The 23,613-nt window shown below is 34.3% G+C and overlaps 1 protein-coding gene across 2 annotated transcripts in view; it reads left to right on the forward strand.

Annotated features, from left to right (window-relative positions):
• The window catches only part of LOC148275765 (uncharacterized), a 330,688-nt gene extending 311,571 nt beyond the window's left edge, over positions 1-19,117 (forward strand). For both annotated transcript variants that reach the window (XM_088235244.1, XM_088235246.1), the window contains one exon: positions 17,067-19,117. In XM_088235244.1, the coding sequence (XP_088091370.1) occupies positions 17,518-18,999 (1,482 nt within the window). In that variant the 5' untranslated portion in view covers positions 17,067-17,517 and the 3' untranslated portion in view covers positions 19,000-19,117. The remainder of the gene's footprint in view (positions 1-17,066) is intronic.
• The last annotated feature ends 4,496 nt before the right edge of the window (positions 19,118-23,613 follow it).

A 23,613-nucleotide genomic window follows, 5' to 3' on the forward strand; every position in this document is an offset into this window, starting at 1 on the left:
TCAATAGTATATATTGAGAACGGTAGTGGTTACACACATAAATAGAGACATTTACCCAAGCGTCAACCACAACCATAATACAAGATACTCTAATAGGGATCTGATACTAAGTGAAGGGGTCAACACTGTTCTGGCATCGAGACAACACTATAACGTAGGCAAAAAGGTCCATAACCTTTTGCCAGAATCGTGGAAAGACAGGAGTGTTGTCAAGTTACAGAAGGTGTTGCCCTCGCTCTTTCATGACATTGGTCGAAGGGAGTCAGAAAAGTTGATCTATGCCACGGATTGGAGATTCTTACTGGATGTCGAAAATAAAATATAAAAAATAAGGAATAATTTTAAAATGTATATTTATAGATGACAACCATAAAGTTTCGCATAAATAATTTTTATTTTTATTTTTATGAATGTATGTGTATGCCCATGGGTGCATGTACGTGTGTGTATGTACATGTGTATAAATGTGTATGTGTGTATGTATATGTATCAAAGTGTGTATAGAATAAGTTTATATTTTGTTTGTCTGTGCTCTCTATTAATTTGTTAACTATTATAATATATAAAAATGTAATTGCCTAGCTTGGAACGGGGTATGTACCCTTGTTAGCTGGACAAAGTGAACATGGATTTTTTTTTTTTTTTTTTTTTTTTTTATACGCCTCCACTCGTTTGCGAGTGATTTTGGCAAAGATTGGAACATGGAATTGTATTTTGATAAAGAGTGTAAATAAATAATAAACAGAGATAATTAAAAAGAGGAGAGTGATTTGCTTATGAATGTGCAAAAGTCGAACGTCATGGTCTTTGAAAGAAATGTAACTATGACTGAATGTAAGATTGTAGTAAATGGAGATAGTTTGAAACAGGTCGAAGAATTTGTATATCTGGGTAGTATGTTTACTAGAGATGGAAATATGGACAAGGATATTGAAAGGAGGGTTAGTGCCGGTAACAGAGTTAATGGTGCCTTAAAGTCTGTCGTAGCAAATAAGTGTCTATCGCAAGAGGCTAAATTAGCAGTTCATAATGGAGTTCTGGTACCAACCCTAATGTATGGAAGCGAAGCATGGAGTTGGAAAAAAAGGGACGAAAGTAGACTGAATGCTGTTGAAATGCGATCCCTCAGGCGAATGTGCGGAAAAACAATGTATGATAGGTGCCCTAATGTCGAAATTAGAGCAGAATGCAAGGCTGAGTTAAGCATTATCGACAAAATTAAGAAAGGTCTTTTGCGATGGTTCGGTCATGTGGAGTGAATGAATGATGAAAGAACGGCTAAAAAGATTTATGATGCGAATGTGTCTGGTTGTAGAAGTCGAGGAAGGCCGAGAAAGACATGGCATGATCAAGTACAACAAATTCTTGAAAGTGGTCATGTGAAAAGTCGGAATAATCGACGTGCGTGCATGAGAAGATGTATGAATGTGAAGGAAGCAAAGGAAGTGTGCCAGGACAGAGTGGTGTGGCGTTCTATCCTCTCTGCCTACCCCTCCGGGGAAATGGCGTGATAGTTAGTTAGTTAGTTAGTTAGATAATTAAAAAAATATTCAGTTTTAAAAACAAGGTATATATGTACATCTATATTATTTATATTACAAAACGCACAATGAAAATAACAAAAACCTAACATAAGCTATACACTTGTGGAGCGGTTTATTCAATATTGGTTTGGGCGAATGAGATAATCCATTTCACTTCTACCTAGCCCCACTATTAATTTTTTTATAGCCTTTTCAAACATTTTATCGTTACTAATCGTTTTAAAAGATAGTGGAAGTAGGTTATAGATTTTAATTAAATAATACTCAATTTTAATTTGCTAGAATATCTCTCGTCCATTCGCTTTGTAGCTGCACGACAATTGGTAATCTAAGTTCCATATATAATTGCTACCAACTATAAAATCCTTAAGTTTTGTAAATGGGGTCTAGAATTCCAAGCGTCCATGCGTTTAGTAGCTGCAAGACTTACTCCTTTTTATTATATTTTTTTTTATTTCATGGATAAACTAAACTTCAGTACCGATTTTAAAAATGTGTAAATGGAGGCTGAATTTCTTGCCGTCCAAGCGCTCTGTAGCTACAAGACGCGCCATATTCAAGCTCCTATCTGTTGTAATTTAAATAGATCTTAATTAGAAACGAGGAACTAGAATCCCAACCGTCCATGCGCTCTGTAGCTGCAAGACGTGCTGGAATATTTATTTATTGGACGGTGTCCCTGAGGTGATTTTCTCAAAAATTGCGCTGTATAAATTATCCAAGTATATATTTTTTTATTTTTTTTTAGTTTATTCAGATAAAAAAATATAAGTATACAATATTACTTCTAAATACATTTAAACTTATAATTAGAAATCAAACACTGATTTGAGTCTACTGAATACTTTATTTTATTTTTACAAATATAAACATATAAAAATAAAACTTCGTGACAATTGTTTCGCCTTATTAGGGCATTTTCAAACGAATGTGAAGATTATTTGGATTGAATGTCCTTATATAGTTATATAATTCAAGGTACTTAAGTAGAAAATAAAAATAATCTTATGAACTATAGCATGTACATTAATCATAATTGAGGGAAAAACCGATGGTTAAGGGTGAGGATAAGTGTTTAATAGGTAATGGGGAATTTAGGTATTTATATTATTTTATAGAATTTAGGTATCTAAATACATTTTTTTAAATATAAATTCAGTACATATATTTACATTACCGTTTCCCAATACATAAAAAAAATAACAATTCTTGTGTACATAATGGGGAGTGACGTCTTACAGTAATTTGTATATTTTATTTTTATTTATTAATATTTTTAGTATAACATTTAAATTACAAAAAAAAACGGTGTTTTTAATCAGCGCTACAAGAAAAATCATCAAAAATGTAATTTTTCGCTTTTTTCTTAAATATGTTGTATTCCTGATTGCACTTTTAATTTCCTTTGTTTATTTTATGTAAGAAAAATATTCCTCTGTAAGTATAATGATGTGCTGTAGTTGTTTTTAATTTGGGAATTAAGATGTTACCAGATGTTCTAGGACACGTACTTACGTTTTGTGACGTAGATATATTTATTTATTTATAAATACGCCCAATGGCCATTTTTAAGGACATATGTAAACATAGAAAATTATGATAAAAGAAAGTAGATAGACACAATGGTATATAGTAAACTTGATGGGAGTGGAAGCGGGAGAGAGGTGTTTATAATTGAATTTGATTCAGTGATTTTATGGAAGAAGACAACTTGTTATCAAATAAATCAAGACTGGTATGTTTATTGGCAGACCTAAGAATTCTGAGCATAGGGTAATAAAAACCATAGTTAGTTTTATGGTCATCGGTATGAAATGATTAATATATATATATATATATGTTTATATATATAATGTATTTTTCTCCTATCACAACTGTTTGCCTCTCTCAATTCTGTTCATTGTACTTCATAGTCATAACGCTTATCTATACCTCAGTGAAAAAAATCAACCTTTATCAGTTCATGGTTTACATCTACGTTCTTATTCTCGAAGCACCATCTCAATTTTTAATTATATTTTTTATTTTATTTATTTAATTCTTCCCAAGAATACATTATAAAATTAAATTAAACCACTCTCTAGGTTACGACGGCTCACTCTCTTACTACTCTCTAGTCAGCGTTACGACGGCTGTCCACCGTATCACCGTTCACTACGGCCGTTAAGATACGGGCACCGCTGTCCTAGGAAACTCTATCTTTACAGGGTTATCTTCGACTGTCTATAAAGAAAAATCGATATTTGTGTATGAAAATGAGTATATTTGCATGCACATTTAAAGTATCTTCGTCGGTTACGTATAATTGAACACGTTTAAAAGAAAAAAATGTATGCATATTCTACTTATCATATGGAAAACTTAATTTTATTTTGAAGATAAATGTTAACTTTCCATTGTGATCGGGGCCCTCGTGACAATTGGTAACATTAACATTGTCTTTAAGATTCTTTTTTGACTTACTTTTAGGGGATTAGGTGCGGTTTTAGATGCTAATCCCCAACTAATTATCCCATTAATAATTTCTCATTATTTTATAAATCATAAAGTGTCCATACGGCTCGACTGTGAAATAATCTCCCCACCTACTATTAAATATGTTTCTGAAGAACCTTTTTTTTCTTCCTTAATTCCCCTTTTCCCATTTAAGACCAGTATCAATATTATTTACTAATTCGTATACGCATAATTCGGTAAAATCATTCGAAAGAAAAATATCTGTTATACAAAATATTGTGTTTGCTTTTATGTTAAGTATATCATTTAATTTGATGACAAGACTTTTATTTATTTATTTAACTTTTTGTACATAATGTTATTTGTACATTGGCGGGCTTATTGGCAAATGGCAATTTCTTCCAACCAAACGATAAAATAAAAGTTGTATATATATAAAATAAATAAAACAACTTCGTTTTTAACCACTAATTTTTATTTCTCACCGACCGGTTTCAAAACAAACAAGCTTCTTCTTCAAGGTTTACGTAACTAAGTTGTTTTATTTATTTTATTATTTTGAATAACCACAAAATTTGTGCTTCAAATATAAACTTTATATAAAAGCTGTATTTTTATTATTCAAGTTACAGAACATATTCAATAGAAAATAAAGATTCAAAAGATAAATATATATGAAAATAGAAATAAACGTAATTGTTTATAAATTACCTTAAATCAAAACTATTACTCATTGGGAAAAAGAAAAAAAAAGGAAAAAGGAAAGGAGGAGAGATTAAGGAAGAGGAAGGAGATGTTTCTTCCGACGTGATTTAAACAGAGATAATGTAGTAACATCTTTGATGGTGGATGGGAGATGATTCCACAGTCGAGCCGCATGGACACTATATGAGTTAAAGAAGAAAGAGCAATTGTGGATGGGTATTAAGAGAGTGTCTTGAGAATTAGAACGAAGAGGTAAACCATGAACTGATAAGCGTTGAATTTTTTCACGCAGGTATGTAGGAGCGTTAGGACTATGAAGTGCATTGAACAGAAGTGACAGGGAGTGATAGTCTCTCCGCGGTCTAATTTTGAGCCATTTCAGTTGCCTACGATAGTCAGAAATGTGGTCATATTTCCTAAGACCAAAAATGTACCTTATGCATGCTTTCTTCAAGACTTGTACTTGGTGTGGGATTACAAGTTTCATCATTACCATCATTCCATTTCCGTACCGAATGATGCATAGGGCACTGCACTGGTACACCAATCTCAGTGTACCTATCTTGATCATTTTTGTTACATGAAGGTAAGATGATCAGTCTTACGCTTCAGGTATCAGTCCATCATCATTATTATACTAATTTCGTTTCCTGGTTGGAGCGTATAGCGTCCACAAAAAGCCTCCATGCATCTATGACGGCTGCCAGATCCTGTGCGTCCCCGCAAGTCAGGTTCGCGTCCCGTAGTTCTGACTGTAGAACAGTCGGCAGCGGACGTCCGAAACGTCGATAACCTGATGCGTCGTAAAGCAGACAAGCTTTGTTACGGCTCTCGCGATGTTTAAACCTGGGCAGAATAGCGAATGTTTCACAGTATGTAAAGTGGCTACTTTAACCAGCCGATGACAGTTGATGAGCCCTGTAAATTGCCTAGACTTCCATACATTTGTTGTAATTTGATGAAATAACTTATTTGCTATCTAAATTATGATACCCATTTTTTTTTGGTATTTTTATCGACCGCACTTTCACAAAAAGTAGAGCATGTTTGTTTAAATAAATAAAATAAAATAATAGCCATGTTATTTCGGCAATTGAACTTCAATAAGTTAACTGGGATAGCGACACTTGTTGTCCGTCCAGTTTTGGCGGGAAACAACGGCGGCCATCTTGAAATATTGAAAATAACACAATGCAATAGTTATAAGTTATGATAATAGGTACCGCCGAACACACCTGCCATCCTTAATACCGTTCCATTCTTTATTTGAAAATGCCCCATATTTGACTTGTTTTGTTTTTAGTGTTGCCATTGTTATTAAATGTACTTTGTGATTAATGAAATAAAACGAATAAACGCAAGTACTTGCTTTAATACAGTTGAGAGAAATTTAAAATGAGTAAGACAACCAAACATTAATTTTAATATCACGTGATTTAGATTGCAACAAAGAAGGAATATGGAGTCTAGGCATTTACAGATCTTATTATGTATATCGCTAGCCTAACATTGAGATATATATATAAAAGAAATAACCTTTTTCTTTCATGCCTCTTGTTTCATCTAATTATAGGCAAAATGCATATTTATGGCGAACTTTTAATAGTTTTAATGTAATAACCAAATCATTAAACATAGATTTATTATTAACATATTACAACAGAGATGAATAACATTTAAGAGAAGGTAATATAAAAGTCCAGGCATCTACAGGGCTTATGACCTGTCAATGGCTGGTTTAAGTGGCCACTTTACACACTGTGTAACATTCGCCATTCTGCCTATATTTGAACATCTATATTCCTTCAATTCTTTCATCTGTTGATGTTGAAAATTTGGACAAACTCAAATATTGTTGATAAATTACCTGGTCCTTGAAGAAGTATAGAAATTGAAAAAATAATATTTTCAGGCGTTGCCTAGTATGTAGGTGAAATAATTCAAATTAGATGAATCTCTAGCGCATAAATAAAGGTTTCAGCTCTTTAACTTCACAAACATCAACAGATTGAAGAATTGAAGGAATATAGATGTTCAAATATAGGCAGAATGGTGAATGTTACACAGTGTGTAAAGTGGCCACTTAAACCAGCCATTGACAGGTCATAAGCCCTGTAGATGCCTAGACTTCTATATTACTTTCTCTTAAATGTTCTTCATCTCTGTTGTAATATGTTTATAGAAACAGCTCCCCAGAGAGTTGAATCCAGTCCTTGTCTACAAAAATTTGGACAAACTCAAAATATTGTTGATAGATGTATTAGTAAATAATCTTAATGACGTACGGCGTTTGCTTTCGAAATAATACGTAGTATTTTTTCTTTTCTTTTGGATTTACATTGAATTACTGTTCATTTTATGTACGAGAATCTTTTTTAACTCACTGTGATGCTACTTGTGAAAACCTGTAATTGGCTTATTTGTTATTTGTTTTGTTTTATATAAAAGATAAATATAGCTGTTGGTTATCCAAATAAAGAATAAAAAATAAAATATCTTCTGAGAACATACACACATTTAACAATATGAAGGCTCTACAAACTACAACAGAGATGTATAACATTTTAGAGAAGGGAATAAGGAAGTCAGGGCATTTACAGGGCCTATGACCTGTCGCTGGCTGATTTGAGTGGCCACTTTACACACTGTGTAACATTTACCATTTTGCGTATGTTTGTTTTTTTTAAATTTTTTTTTTTAATTCAATTACACAGTTCACATAAAATAATATTTATTATTCAATAACATTTCCTTTTTATTTATGGATGTAGCCAATCCACTGGCCCACAGGCTCATTCCGGAGTATCAGTGTATTATTTATTTTACATAGTAATACATTCTTTCACATCAATTGTCAAGTCACATCAAAATATCATAGGTGTAAAATTTAAATATCATCAAAATATCATAGTATATGAATAAAGTGAAAAAGGACTTTCATGAAATTAAAATTATATTCTGATGAACGAAACATATTCCTCAGCTTCCTGTCTAGTCCTTTTAGTAATCCATTTACTGACAAGAGTTTTGAAAATATTGTTTTTCATTTTGTTTACCGATATATCCATACTTAAAAAGTTGTAGAGCTTAGGGGCAGAAAGTTATAGTGTCTGTGTCTGTAATTTGCTTTTTTCTTTGGTAGCAGAAGTAGTGTTTTTTGTCTTTGCCTAGCGTCGTAAATTTGTTGTCCGTCATTATGTCTGTCAGGCTTTTGATGAAAGTGTCTTAAAATTGTTTTTATATATATTTGCCTTATGTCTAGTGCTGGAAATTCTGTAAAAAGTCTGTCTGTAGAGTATGGGTAAGGCTTTTTGTTGGCTACTCTTAGTAAGGCTTTTGTGCTCTCATTAATGGCTCTAATGTGGTTTTACTTGTTCTTCCCCATCCTATTATTCCGCAATCGATAATTCTACGTAATATTTAGAATGTTTCTAATGTTTTTAAATGTATATATAGTTTTTCTTAGATTAGTTGCTGTCTTATCTGCGTGTATGTTCCATCTTAAGTAACTATCGATGTTTATTCCTATATTTATTATATTTTGTATTATTTTTTTTACATTTACATTTTACATTTTTTTTTTGCACCACAACAGGCCAGAAGGCCTAATTACAGTGGTGAATTTCATCACAGAACACCCAGGCTTGAGAAAAATCGAATTAAATTTTTTGTGTTCTCACCGGGAATTGAACCCAGAACCTTCCGTGCTTGAGTCAAGCGTCTTAACCACTACACCACGGAGGCCACCGTTTCTAAAGTTTGGCAGTCACAGTCGCTGTTTCTTGCATTTTTGCATTCATGCATTTTAAGAGTTCTTTCTGTTGGCTGATTCCGTTGGTCTGTACTAAAAGTCAGATATTTTGTTTTATGCGCGTTAAGTGTAAGAAATTTATAGTCTATCCATGTTTTTGTCTTTTCCATTTTTTGTTTCAACATCCATATTTCTTCAATTCTTCCATCTATTCATTTTAGCGAAAGAGCCGAAACCTTTAGTGTTGTGAAGATATTCTTCTGATCGAATTATTTCACATATTAGACAAAGACTGTAAACAATTTTAAAATTTTTAAACGTCTTGGACCAGTTGGTTCCATTACAAAATTTTGAGTTTATCCAAATGTGAAATTATTTGATCAAAATAATATCTTCACAACAAAAAAGGTTTAAGCTCTTAAACTTCACAAAAATCAACAAATATTAAAACATAGGAAAAATGATGAATGTTACACAGTGTATAAAGTGGCCGCTTAAACCAGACAGCGACAGGTTATAGGTGCTTTTTACCTTACATCTGGCAATATTACTCGGTGTCTTGTATGCGCGCGGCGAAAGTGGGTCTAAGTGGGGGAATTATTGGACACAGTCCGATGTATTCAAATATGATTCTACGCTCCTTCTAGACTATTCTTAATTCTATGTGCAAAACTAAAGAAAAGCACAAGGTGCTTTTATTTGACTTTTTATTTATTTATCAATAATTACATTATGTATTTATCAAAACAGTCAAACAAAATTATTACGATTGCGTGAAGAAATGTTCTGAATCGTGCGAAGAAACAGCGAGTATCGTTCAATGGACAATGCTCCGTCTCCAACTATTAATTTAATTCAGCCACGTGAGATTCATTAACTATAGGTATCGGGAGAGCATGGTGTTGAGATGGTAGACAAGTATATAACAGAACATTAAAATATTAAAGCTGGTACTACGTAGGAGCGCAGACAGATATCTGATCACGACTTCTCGTCACGAAATTAGACCAAAACCGGTCCAATAGTACTCGGAATGTAGGTAAACTTTAATACGTCTCGTCGAGAGTACTTGCGTACTTGCCAAACTCGTACCTTAAGTTCTAAACTAAATATATTTCAAATTAGTATTTATTTATTTTGCAGTTTTTGCAATGTATTATAGTTTTATTAATCTCACCAGCACGAATAAAGGTTTCAGCCTTTTAACGTCACAAAAGTCAACAGATGGATTGAAGAAATGTGCATGTTTGAACATAGAGAAAATAGTAAGTGTTATACACAATATCACAATCAGTAGCTCAATTACTAATAACTATCGACGTGCTTAAAAACATGTTAACCATTTAAATGCTTAAGCGATCACGATGAACAATAATAAACATGCTTTATTGCCAAATGACTCCAAATGTAAAACAAATTTTAAAATAAAAATAACTTTACATACAAATAAAGTAGCGAGAGATTTTTTAGAAAAATATATGTAAATCAAAAAACGTAGTACTTTATATAATTAGCACACATATTATTTATATTTTTATGTTTTTCATTGCTTTATATTTGTTTTTTATTACATATTATACAATATTATTTATGTTTAAGTAAAATGTATTCTTGACACATAAATATACTTTATATTTGTATAATAACCATTTTTAATTTCTTACATTTGATTAGCTAGGCATTTATAATTAAGTAATCTTAGTTTTTTTTTAATGTTATTGTTTTATTAGTATAGGACTACTTATGCTCTAAAAGATAAAAAAATCCATGTTAGAACAGGCTGAGCCATGTTAGATGGAGACTATCATAAACAGAGAACACTCCGTTTTCATTTTATATTAATTAGTTTTATATAGATTCCCTGTTATTAAGTATGTATACTAATTTTATGCAATAAATTTATGAAATAAAAAAAAAATTAATAAGTTATCGCAGTCATAAGTCAACGCGTGTGTAATCTCTAAGTCAACGCTCGTGTCGGTTTGTTTTTTGTTTTCGTCGTAAATAAATACACTGGCAAAAAACGGCGTTTACCATAAAAAATAATACAATATATTGCATTTGCAAAATAATATAAAGTATGTAATACAAAAAAGTTAAAATTAAATTACAATTATTATGACGACTGCTTTTCTTGACATTTGGTTTGCCAACCGCCGGCTAAATGCAATAAATAGCGTGATAAATAATATATCAATAAATAAACATAGCAGTTTTGTAATATTTTACATATTTACACCGGTGAAATTCAAATATTGGATTGCGCAGCAGAATTATATGTGGACATTTAATATTAGGTGTTCACCGATGTTGCATTGTGATAGCGAATACGATAAGCAACCATGGTGAGAAATTGTTATCACGTCGCTTATTAGCACATCGGTAGTTATTTGTGATTGAGCTACTGGTCGGAGAATTTGTGTATCTGGAAAGTGTATTTACTAGGGATGGGAAGACTGAGAAAGATATTGAAAGGAAGATGAAATGAGGTGCCGGGAACAGGGTGAACGGTGAACTGAAATCTACTTTGGTGAACAAATGATTGTCGCAGGAGGCAAAACTAGCAGTTCACAGTGAAGTTTTATTGCCAACCCTAATATATGGGGGTGAAGTATATTCAATTGGAAAAAAAAAGAAAGTAGGTTAAATTCTGTCTAATTGCGATCCCTCGGGCGAATGTGTGGTAAAACGATGTATGATTGGTGCAAAAATGTCGAGATCCGTGAATGAGGAACTTCAGCCCTACGGGAAATTGGATACAAAAAAATGTTTTCTTGCGCTCGGTGAAAATAAGAGCATTAAATTGTTATTTAAAGTTTCATGAAAATGTACGAAAAAATAATAAAAACGCACTACTTTGAACGACGTCACTGGTTCATATAAACCAACCAATGATATGAGAGCTGTGAAGGATATCTGGTTTGCTTACCTTCAACGAACCAATCGAGAGAACTGACAGAGAAAAACCCCTGACATTATTTCAGAAATACAAATCTTTAAAAAAACATAGAATAAAAATAAAACTTCATACAAACCTGCAGATGGAAGAATTGAAGAAATATGGATGTTTAAACATACGTAGAATGGTACGTAGTGTGTAATTGAGTGAAAAAAAGTCCTCCTCTTAGTGAAGTGGTTGGCGCTTACGCCTTTCATGCTAAGGTTCTGGGCTCAATTCCTGCTGTTATGAAATTAATTAAAAGCCTTTTTAGAAATGCTGACGGTACTGAGATATTATATAGTGGCTGACTACCGAATACTAACTAGCACAAGGTATGAACCTGTGACCCTTGACTTCATTCAACACTAATTTCTAGATCGCAGAAGAATAACAAACGAACGGAGAATATTAATGAATAATGATTACTTTAGTATCTTAACTAATTGCAACAGAGGGGCAAAAGATTTTCGAGAAAGAAATATGGAAGTCTAGGCATTTACAGAGCTTATGACCTGTTGTCGGCTGGTTCGCACTTGAACGCGCATTTCGCAAGCCCTATGGCATAGTATGCTCTCCCAGCAGAAAGGCGAAACTGTGGGAGTGAATTGATGTTTCGTAAAAATCTTAAAATTAGATTAGATTAGATTTATTTATTCATGACAAAATACGTCGTTCAAACTGTACATATTACTTTACATTACATATTTTATTTGTACGAAATATTCCCAATCCGCAAAATGGCTGGTATGAGGCGATATAATATATATATTTTTCTTATTAATCAGTATATTTTCATAAATGGTAAGTACATGTAATCATCATCACCAGCCGTCTCTGGTCCAATGTTGAACATAGGCCTCCCCCTTTAGTCTCCATATTTCCCTATCCTGAGCCAACCGCATCCAACCACTTCCTGCAACTCGTCTTATGTCTTCAGACCACCGTGTCTGAGGCTTGCCGACACTTGTTCTACCCGTTCTGGGTCGCAATTCCAGGACTTTTTTGGTCCATCTAGAGTCTGTGATTCTGGTTATATGACTAGCCCAGCTCCATTTCTGGTTGGCAGCCCTATGAACCACATCGGTGTCCTTTGTTCTCGCTCTAATCCATGTATTGGTTTTTCTGTCTCTCAACGAAATACCCAGCATTGTCCTTTCCATGGCTCTCTGTGTCGCTGATAATGTTTTAATTTTTTTTCGTGAACACAAAAGTTTCACAGCCATATGTCAGTACAGGGAGAACACAAGCATCAAAAAGTTTCTTCTTTAAATAATGTAAATACTTCGGAGATTTTAGAATATATGAGAGCTTACCAAAGGCGGCCCATGCTAAACCTCGCCTTCTTTCTATTTCGACCTCTTGATTATCTTTCCCGAGCCTTATTTCGTGTCCTAGGTAAATTTAACTGTCAACCTTTTCAATGATTTGTCCATTTACTAAGATGTTAAATGATTGGTTTGCATCACTTTAGTTTTTGAAGCATTCATTTTCAAGCCTATTTTCAGGGATACTGTATTAACTTCGTTTATCATGTTTTTAAGTTCTTTCTCATCTTAAGCAAATAGGATTATATCATCTGCAAATCTGAGATTGCTAATGAGTTCGCCGTTGATGTTAATACCCTTGTCGTTCCAGTCAAGAGTTTTGAAGACATCTTCCAGAGCTAATGTAAATAATTTTGGGGATATTGTATCACCCTGTCTTACTCCTCTTCTTATGCGAAACTTTTTCTTGGTTCATAGAGCTGTACAATAGAGGTGGCATTATTGTATATGTTTTTTTTTAGGAGTTCTGAGTACCTGTGATCTACTCTACAATTATCTAAACCTTTCATTACTGCCCATATCTCTACAGAATCAAAAGCTTTCTCAAAATCAATGAATGCTAGTTGTAGTGACATATTATATTCATTATATTTCTGGATGATATTTTTCAGGGTCTGGATATGATCGTTCGTGCTGTAACCTCACCTAAATCCATGTACATGCAATACTAAAATAATATTAAATTCAAAGCAGTCTTAAAATTCGTATTCCTACAAAAGTACATCCTACGTACGTACCTAGGTACTTACTTATAAATTAAAAGTCTTTTTCCAAGGTAATAAATAGCAGGCAAGCCAATGTTCGATCAGAACAACGTCTGTCGGGTCCGCTAGTGGTTAATATAAAATACGGTGTAATTTTTTTTTTTAACAGTATTGAATGATTTTTTTTAATAGGGGATTTACGCGTTCTAACAGTTAGGGTGACGTTATAACTACTTCCAAAAATCACTACTACTACTACTACCATCACGCCATTTCCCCGTAGGGGTAGGCAGAGAGAATGGACCGCCACACACGTCTATCCTGGCATACAATCCTAGCCTCTTCCACATTCATACATCTTGTTATACATGCCCTTCGGTTCTGTCTACTTTTGACATGACCAGACTTAAGATTTTTGTTTATCTGATCATGCCACGTCTTCCTTGGTCGTCCTCGTCTCACGTTGCCGTTCATTTTCGCCATATATACTTGTTTTACCATTCTTTCGTCGTCCATTCGTTCTACGCGACCAAACCATCTCAGAGACCCTTTCTTAATCTTATCTATTATACTTGACTCAGATTTACACTCTCGCCTGATTTCATCATTCGCAACCCTGTCATTCATTGATTTCCCACACATTCGTCTAAGAGATCGCATTTCAACCGCGTTCACTCGGCTTTCATCCTTCCTCTGCCAGTTCCATGTTTCACTTCCATACATAAGTGTTGGGGCTAAAACTCCGTTGTGCACTGCCAGTTTAGCTTCGATTGACATATTTTTATTAGAAATTACTGTGCTGAGTGCTCCGTTCATTTTGTTGCCCGCATTCACTCTTCTTTCAACATCATCCAAAAATCAACTTTAATATTTTTTCCTAGAAAAATATGACGAAGAAATTCAAGCATATTGTAAAACAGCATCCCTGTTGCTTTACCAAGAATTCATTTTCTTGTTTTAAAGGTTAAAATAATTTGCAAGACAAATTATTTGTTCTTAAGTATGCTTCCTATTGTAATGATGAAGCATTTTGGACATTGCGATGAGTCCTTGATTCGGAGATCAGGCGTGGGATTTTGCGAAGATCGAGGAAATGAAATAATATCACCATTATTATTATGTTGAGGTGAAGGTGTTTTGTCTCATAACGAGATATTTTTAAACCAGGTTACATTGACCTCTTGAATAAATTATTGGTATTAAAATTACGTTTATTTATTTGAGAATAAATGATAACAGTAATATTATTATGCATATTTAATGCAAGAAATTACAGACATTAAATTGATATTTATTTCACTATATTCATTTATTTATTTATTCATATTTTTCCTCTTACAAAATAAAATCAATAAAAAAAATAATGTGACCTCACTGGGGTGGGGCCACCCGTGCCGAGGATACTTAACATTTTTTTTTTTTTTTTTAATATTTTTACATTTGAGAATAAACAAAGCAAATTAACTTAATAAACAGAGATAATTAACAAAATATTTAGACAGTTTTAAACACTACGTATTAATGTTTACAATTATCCTCCGTGGTGTAGTAGTCAAGACGCTTGACTCACGCACGGAAGGTTCCGGGTTAGATTCCCGGTGAGAACACAAAATTTTAAAAATTTTAAAAATGTGATTTTTCTCAAGCCTGGTTGTTCTGTAATGTAATTCACCACTGTAATTGGGCCTCCTGGCCTGTTGTGGTGCAAATAAAAAATGATAAAATGGTACATCTATATTATTTATATTACAAAACGCACAATGAAAGAACAAAAACCGAACATGAGCTATACAATTGTGGAGCAGTTGATTCAATATTGGTTTGGGCGAATGAGACAATCCATTTTACTTCTACCTAGCTCCACTATACATTTTTTGACAGCCTTTTTAAAGATTTTTTCGTTTTTAATTGTTTTAGTAGATAGTAAAAGTAGGTTATAGATTCTAATTGAATAATACTAAAAATCCCTTTGTCCAAAAGTGGTATTAGTTTGTATTTGTTTAAGTTGTCTTCGTGTTGAGGATCTAGTGATTATATTATTTTTATGTGATGTATTGTGGGGGTTATATCTTTCATTTGAGTAAGAGTAGTTTTTGAATCTGTAAGTGGGTATTGTTTGTAGGTATTCATAAATCAGTGATTCAATCCAATAATAGTACAACACAGGTTATACGTCGTGTAAATGCCTAGACTTCCATATTCCCTTTCTTAAAAAATGTTTTCCCTCTGTATTACAACAAATTAAGATCCAATAATAGTATTATATTTTGGATACCTTATCAAACTTTAAAATATAATTCTACCTAATGTTCATTCTTTTGCCGTACTACAATTTAATACGTATTATTTTTCAACAATGTTTGAGTATGTCCAAATGCTTGCAGACTGGCTGGATTTTCTCCCTAGGGAGTTATTCACATTTAAATTTATTTCAACAGAGAAGGAAAAAAAAATTGAGAAGGGAATATGGAAGTCTAGGCATTTACAGGGCTTATGACCTGTCATTGGCTGGTTTAAGTGGCCACTTTACATACTGTTACACAGTGTGTAAACCATAGTGTGTAAAGTGGCCACTTAAACCAGCCAATGACAGGTCGTAAGCCCTGTAAATGCCTAGACTTCCATATTCCCTTCTCAAAAATGTTTTTCCTCTCTGTTGAAATAAATTTAAATATATTTTTTTTAGAAACTTCGCTGGTCTGTCTTTAAACCGTATCTTTTTTATGTTATTATAATCATTGTTGACTGTTTGTTTCTGTAAAATAAATAAATAATAAATAAAACACGACATTATAATGATAGAGACGCTCCCTTCTTTATTTACGTTTAAATTGACTTAAGTCAAGATTGAAATGTCATTATCTAAATATTTCAGTTGTTCCTTTATATTTTTCTTTCTTTCCCATCCCCTCTCTTCTCTTCATAGTATAGTGTTTATTTTTTTTTTTTTTGTTAATCTTTGTTTTTAATTTTAAATAAAATCATAAGATTCAATATGTCTATGTACTTGCAATTTTCTCAAACTGGGCGGTTTGGGTAGGTAGGAAGAAATTGCCTTAAGGCAATATGCCCACTTTAATATGTATATATATTGTATATGTATATAATGTGTTAAATAAATAAATAACTATCATATTGTATTTATCAACTAATAAGTAAAAGAGCTGTGCAAGGCATTGCAAAAACGAATAGATTAATTATAATACTCAAACGCTTTGTTATATCATTTTCTTAAAACAAAATTTTACATTATTTTTATACCGTGTTATTTCGAAACCGTGTAAAGTTCCAGTGTATTTGTTTACATATTAAATACGTTTTAACAGATTTTATTCATTTAAAACATGTTACTTCCCATATTGAGTTTTAACGTTTATATTTTTAATGGTACCTTATCACTAGTGCTTAGTGTTATGATTTATGAAGAAGTTTATTAGCAGAGAGATGTAAAATAGCGATTATTTTTACTTTAGTGGACTTAAAACTAAAGATATATTATCGTTACCCTCTTCTTACTTTCTACCTATAAACCGTAGTGTATACCCAAGAAGAAGAACGCGCAATTAAGTCTTGTTTATGAGCTGTTAGTTGAATTTGTGAAATATCTTTGCCTTAATTGGTTTCCTTTCCTTGTTGCAGATACCCTTGGGACATGCCAGCGCAGCTCCACAAACCGAGAGTAAAAAACATCAAAATGAACCAGTTTGATCTACACCACAATTGAGAAATGATCGCGCTGATAACGCTTCTCAAGTTACGGCTGTGAACAGTTATACATCTGGACGATCGATTGTCCACTCTCTAGAAAGTGTCTCCTAGTAAATTGAACGCTTCTGTCTGATCAAATTCTCATTAACAATTATGAACACGGTCCAGATAAGGTTCTACTGTTGGTTAGAAACCACCATTGCCAATCTTTTCTATAATTATTTTTCATGTGATAGAAACGTTCCCGTAAAGTTACGTATCTGTGATTATATATAATTTATATTATAACATAGAGTGCTTACAATTTTACTCCTTATTTAGCTTTAGTTACAAGTGCTCGGTGGTTAATGAAGCAACGATAATTGCCTGAAACGCACCTCAGATGCATTTCAAAAAATCTGTGATCATGGATATGACAGAATCATTCCGGCACACAGATGTATCCAAGACGGATTTCTTCGACTTGGTTACCTCGCCGGAACTGACGGATGCGCAGTTCAAGCAGCAGATGAGGTCGGTCAACGTGTTCCTGGAGTCCACCAGCGGAGCCAACCCCCTGCTGTCTGGGGAACCCAGGAACACCACTCCCACGGCCTCGGCACCTCCAGCGGCCCCTGCGCCGCCCTTGCAGAGTTTCGACTCCATCTGGAATGTCGACAGGGAGAGGGACAGGCTAGAAACGGCCATCCTCGAAGATCTCAATAAATACTACTGGCAGGAAGAGTCAGACGACATCAACGGCTCTCCGGGCGGAGAAGCCAGCAAATCGGACGGAGACAATACAGACGGACAGATATACACCCTCACGGTTCTAGAAGGGGAAGCTGCTGCCACACCTTGGGGAAGAATCAAACAAGAACAACTCCCAAGTCCAGGAACAGGCAATGACCCGTCTGACCATTTACAACATTCCTCACTAGACTTAGATTCTATCCTCAACATTATGCCGAGCCAAATAAATGGTTTCACCGATAATTTTGCGCATGATCCGCTAATCAAAGGTGAACCGTTTGGGTTTGAGGACAGCGGATTTGCAGACCATAAAGATGTCCTTGACAATAATAACGATTGGAAACTAGTGGATCAGAATACAGGGGGAGAATCTTTATTGAGAAGTGCTTTACAAGGAAGGGGGACGAGATACTCAGCACGATCCCCTCCTACACCAGCACCACCCCCTCCCCAGCAAAATAACGATCGCCTCGTGATGACTCTTGATGCTGAAAACGGTGTCAACATAGTTCTCTTCGAAGATCCCACATCCATCATTCCCGAACAAGATAACCGCACCCCGTCACAGACTGTCGATGATATCCTGTTATCACAACTCGACAGCAGCTACAACGAAGATTACGAGAAACTAAATCGTATCGCTAATGAAGTCGCTGAATCTGTACAACATTTCTGCACGGAAGACGTGAATGGACGGCCAATCTACAGTATCCAACAAATAACAGGAGGAGGTCTGGTTGCAATGCTGCCGGGCCAAGAACCCCAACATCTACAGTTGGTCACGTCTCCATCGGTAGTTTCCAGCACCAAATCTGTAACAAAAAAGTACAAAAGATCACAGAGTAAAACACAGACGGTGGCGCCGTCAAACCTTCAAGCCGCAACGTCGACATCCAACGGTATCCGAAAAGAACGGTCCTTACACTACTGCTCCATCTGCTCAAAAGGATTTAAGGATAAGTACTCCGTGAATGTTCATATAAGAACTCACACCGGCGAGAAGCCCTTCGCGTGTTCTTTATGCGGCAAGAGCTTCAGGCAAAAGGCGCATCTCGCGAAGCATTACCAGACCCACATAGCGCAGAAGAATGCAGCTGCAGCAGGTGCTGTGAAGGCGGGGAAACAGAGATAGCCTCGCATCGGGCCAATTAATCTGCCATTACACGATATGGACAGCACATCTAATGGTCGCTATGAAGGGTGCGCCGGTTGAACTAAGCACCGGAGTAAATTGTTAACTAGTAGAAAAATAAGGCCTGGCTGTTTGAGTATACGAAGATTGATTAGATGAAAGTAGTCTGACTTGCCTAGTATTATAGTTTAGGTGAGTTCTAACAGAAGGGCTGGACGGAGTGTCCGACCACCCGAAGAAAGACTTTAGCTCTCTCCTCCAATAATGGAGTGCAAAAGGTAATTATTGTTTAATGATAGATATTTATTTACTGAATGGCCTTGTGTAGCTCTGGTTAATCACAATGGAATCGCGTGTCCTTTTTAAGCTTTCTCTGAAAGCGGTGAAAGCCCGCGCAACCTTTTAACTAAATTACATTTTCGAAGACAAGTTTGGTTTATCTGTGATTTACTATAAGGATAAGCTTCGTTGCGAAGATAACACTTGTAAGTGCCTCATGATTAACCAGTTTAATCTTCTTGCCCCGTAAAAAACGAATGAAATAACCACAGAAAATTGCGCGGCAAATTCGTAATTATTATATTAATCTTCCGCGCTCTAACATTCTAGCGTTGCAGAAAACCTCGTAATTTCTCTATATTTTTACAATACCTGTCGGCTTTTCTCTGCGCGGATTAATGAGGACACAACTCATCTAATGGTTCAACAAATTTCCTGCCATAAAGAAGGTTTATTTAAATATAAATCAGAGTGGGTAAAGATCATCGTTTGCGAATAATTTATTAGACATGCCAAACGTCAGTTTTGGGAGTGCTGTGTTATACTTTTACAATTAATTGTTTATTGCTCTCTTAACGATCTTCGATGCATCTTTACTGTCTATTGTGTTTTATTGCTTGTCAATATTAAAAAGTTGTCCATAGAAAAATTTAAATGTCTAAGAATCCCCGAAACATTTTTAAAAAGGTACAGACACGCTCATGTTTCAGAAATTCTGTAATTAATCAATGAAAAATAAATACGTATATTATTTCAAAAAGTTTTTATACGAAACAGTAAAAACAAATAACAACAAAAATAGACATAATTTTTAGTACATACTTTAGTAAACAAGTAACAAACAGAGCAAAGGATAGGTAGCGTATTGTTATCATCATCAAACCTTTATCCGCACCAAGTGATGCTTAAAAGGTCAGCATTTTTTAAGTCAAATTTGACATATTTCGATTATCTGTCACAGGTGACTAATATAACGTTTAAGGTGCCAATGCAAATAAAAAATGGATTCAAAATAAAATATGTTAAATAATATTTGATGTTTTAAAGAAAATGTCGGTCAAATGTTCACCACGGCGATGTTTAATCCGAGAGGTCTGATTTTCATAAGTTCTCTCATTATATGAGCAAAGTAGCGTAAAAAATTAACTACATTTTGTTTTCTTTGACAATCTGACAGATATAAAAATAATTCAATTTTTAAGTAATGCATTTACTACTTACACGTGCATTTGCTACTTGCACATGAAATGTGATCCCACCCTGTTTCTTTAAGATTCCATCAGTATTTCTACCCTTTAAAACGACACAACATGGCATAGTTGAATTCAAATCGGGGTTACGTACTGAGCGACGCCGACGTCTACAAAGAAACTGATGGGTCAAAACGTAAAACTACTCCCTTAAGAGTAGTTTAGTTGCCTTCTGTTTCATTCGAGTATGCAGTATCTGGACTTTTCTTAATTCTATTATATTTTTGTAGAAATAATTATTTTTTTAAAGACACTGAATTTCCTCATTGAATGCTCTAATTTTTACCGCGTGTAAGAAAACAAGTTTAATTTTCAATTTCCCTTAGCACTGAACTTCCTCATTCCTACTCTCCCGAATAACTCACTTCATGGTTTCATAGTCACGTCAGTCATTTTAAACCGTCTTCGTCGATTTTTTTATAAATACATGTGCACATGAAAAAACATCTATGCAACTTTCGAACGCGCGTATCATAGGCAGAATTATTTGCTCATCCGCAATACACAATTATTATTAAGAACATTTCCTCTGAATTTCTCCGCTATTTTGCTTTCATTGTTCTGCTTTTCGGGCGCCGTTTACAGAAACGCTTCGAGTCGTAAATTGGAGCAAACCAGATCTTCGTGTAGATCGACTCCTCGGCGAACATTTATCAAAATAATGCCGATTTTATCGTGACTCGGAAATTCGAGAGATTTCTTTTCGGAAGTGCACAATGCGAAAAGAAATGACCACAAAGCAAACGTTTCTCGAGAGATTATCCGATTTGATATTATGAAGCCAGGTTCCTTTTATAATTCAAACGCTTCTCAATATCTTTAAATCAGCTCGAAACAGACGTAGATTTGGCCCATTCAGTTACATTTTTCTATAAATATCTAGGTTTTTATGCCAATAGTTTTATTTTGCAAGCTGTAGCTCAATCACAAATAACTATCGACGTGCTTAAAAATATACTAATCATTCGAGCGATCACAATAAACAACAATGAACATTCTTAAGTTATCGCAGTCATAAGTCAACGCGTGTGTCAGTTTGTTTTTGTTTTCCTCGTAAATAAATACAGTTCACTGGCGAAAAATCGGCGTTTACTATAAAAAATTATACAATATATTGCTTTTGCAAAATAGTAAGGAGTATCTAAAAAGAAAAAAGTGAAATAAAAATTACATTTACTATGGCGACTGCTTTTCTTGACATTTGGCTTGCCAAGCGCCGCGCCGGCTAAATGCAATAAATAGCATGATAAATAGTATATAAATTAATAAAAATAGCAGTTTATGAATATTGTCCATATTCACACCGGTCAAATTCAAATATGTGATTGGGCAGCAGGATTATACGTGGCGACAGAATTTGTTGACATTGAATATTAGGTGTTCACGGATATTGCATTGTGATCGCGAATCGCGAATACGATAAACAACAATGGTGAGAAATTGTTATCACGTCGCTTGTTAGCACGTCGATAATTATTTGTGATTGAGCTACTGGTAATCACTTAAATACCGTCATGATCGTTGAACAACGTCGCACGCGATTTTCTTCGACTTTACATGAGAGCGATTTAAATTTGTTTTTTGACAATTTATGTCGTGTGACTAACATGACAATACTGCAAAATAAATACACATTCTTTGCCAGAATTGCCGACAAGTTTTGTTACAAACGGCAGCTAACTTTTTGGAATTTGGGGATTCATATTGATAGTTAATCCCCGGGTTTTTTAAAAGTGTATTATATAATACTTAAGTTAGTAATATATATTTTAGTTTTTTTCTAGCCCAGAATACAAAATATTTATATAACCTTTTCGGGGTCACTTTTGTTTTATAAGCTGGTAATCACTAAAATAACGTCAAATCGTAAATATAGAGCGAAGTATGGAATTGGAAAAATAATGATGAAAGTAGGTTAAATGATGTCAAAATACGATCCCTCGGGCGAATGTGTGATAGGTGCACAAATTTCGAGATCCGTGAACTTGTAAGGCTGAGACATGCATCGTTGACAGAATCAAGAAAGGGGTGCTGCCTTGGTTTGGACTCGTAGAGCGAATGGACAGCGAGAGAACGGCTAATAAGACCTGCGATGCGAATGTTGTTGGATGCAGAAAACGAGAAAGACCGAGAAAGAAATGGCACGATCAAGGCCATCAAATGCTTTAAGTTTATTCCTAATCGGCGTGCGTGCATTAGAATATGTATGAAAGTAATATGGCTTTCTATTCTCTCTGCCTACTCCTACGGGGAAACCGCGTGATGGTTTGTTTGTTTGAAGATTAAAAGAAAGTCAATGTTGTGTTTTTTGCACATCCGTCGTTGTTAATTATTTAATTTTCAATAATATTCTCAAAGAGTTTTGGGTAAAAAAACATTTTTAGGGACGAGCCTTTTTTTATTCAAATAAAAATAATTGCAATAATACTTATTTTTCTAAATATTTTTTTTTCAAAATTATTTTAAGAGTACCCCTCGCTAGGGAAACATGTTTTCAAACCATGTATAATCTCCTCGAAGCACACGACGCATCGGTGCATGAACAACCCTGAATTTGTGTTTTCGACTGGATGCCTATACTCTCATTTAAAAATCCCGAATTCGATTATTTTAAAATTCTGAAAAAGAAAATCGAATTTTAGCAGCAAAAATGTCAGAATCTTGTCTTTGCTGCAATCGGTATCGATGCCCTATGCACCATTATATGCGGAAAGTGGAATGACGGTATTTTGTAATTAGTTGAGATTTGAATACAAACCTAACTATTTTCTATGCGCGAATGCACTATGAAACATTTTCAAGTTGTCCGGGTACCCATTAGGAGTTGAACCCGTAACCTTTGAATGAGCAGGTTCGCATAACCGCCTACTTAGCCACGAAACCAATTATCACAGTAATATCTTATACTAACGTTAACGTGTGAAAACAAATATCAACAATATTGATGTTTTTTGTTGATATTTCTTGATAAAACTCCATAGTTAATGATTATGATAAAATTATAAATAAACTTATCAATGAAACTTCTTGGTTTGTATTTCGCAATGTGTTAATTTCCCACCTTTTAAATAATAAAATCTTAATC

Source organism: Micrasema longulum, unplaced genomic scaffold (genome assembly GCF_059751315.1).
Source record: "Micrasema longulum isolate JH-2025_06_02 unplaced genomic scaffold, ASM5975131v1 h1tg001345l, whole genome shotgun sequence".
NCBI classification, from domain to species: Eukaryota; Metazoa; Arthropoda; class Insecta; order Trichoptera; family Brachycentridae; genus Micrasema; species Micrasema longulum.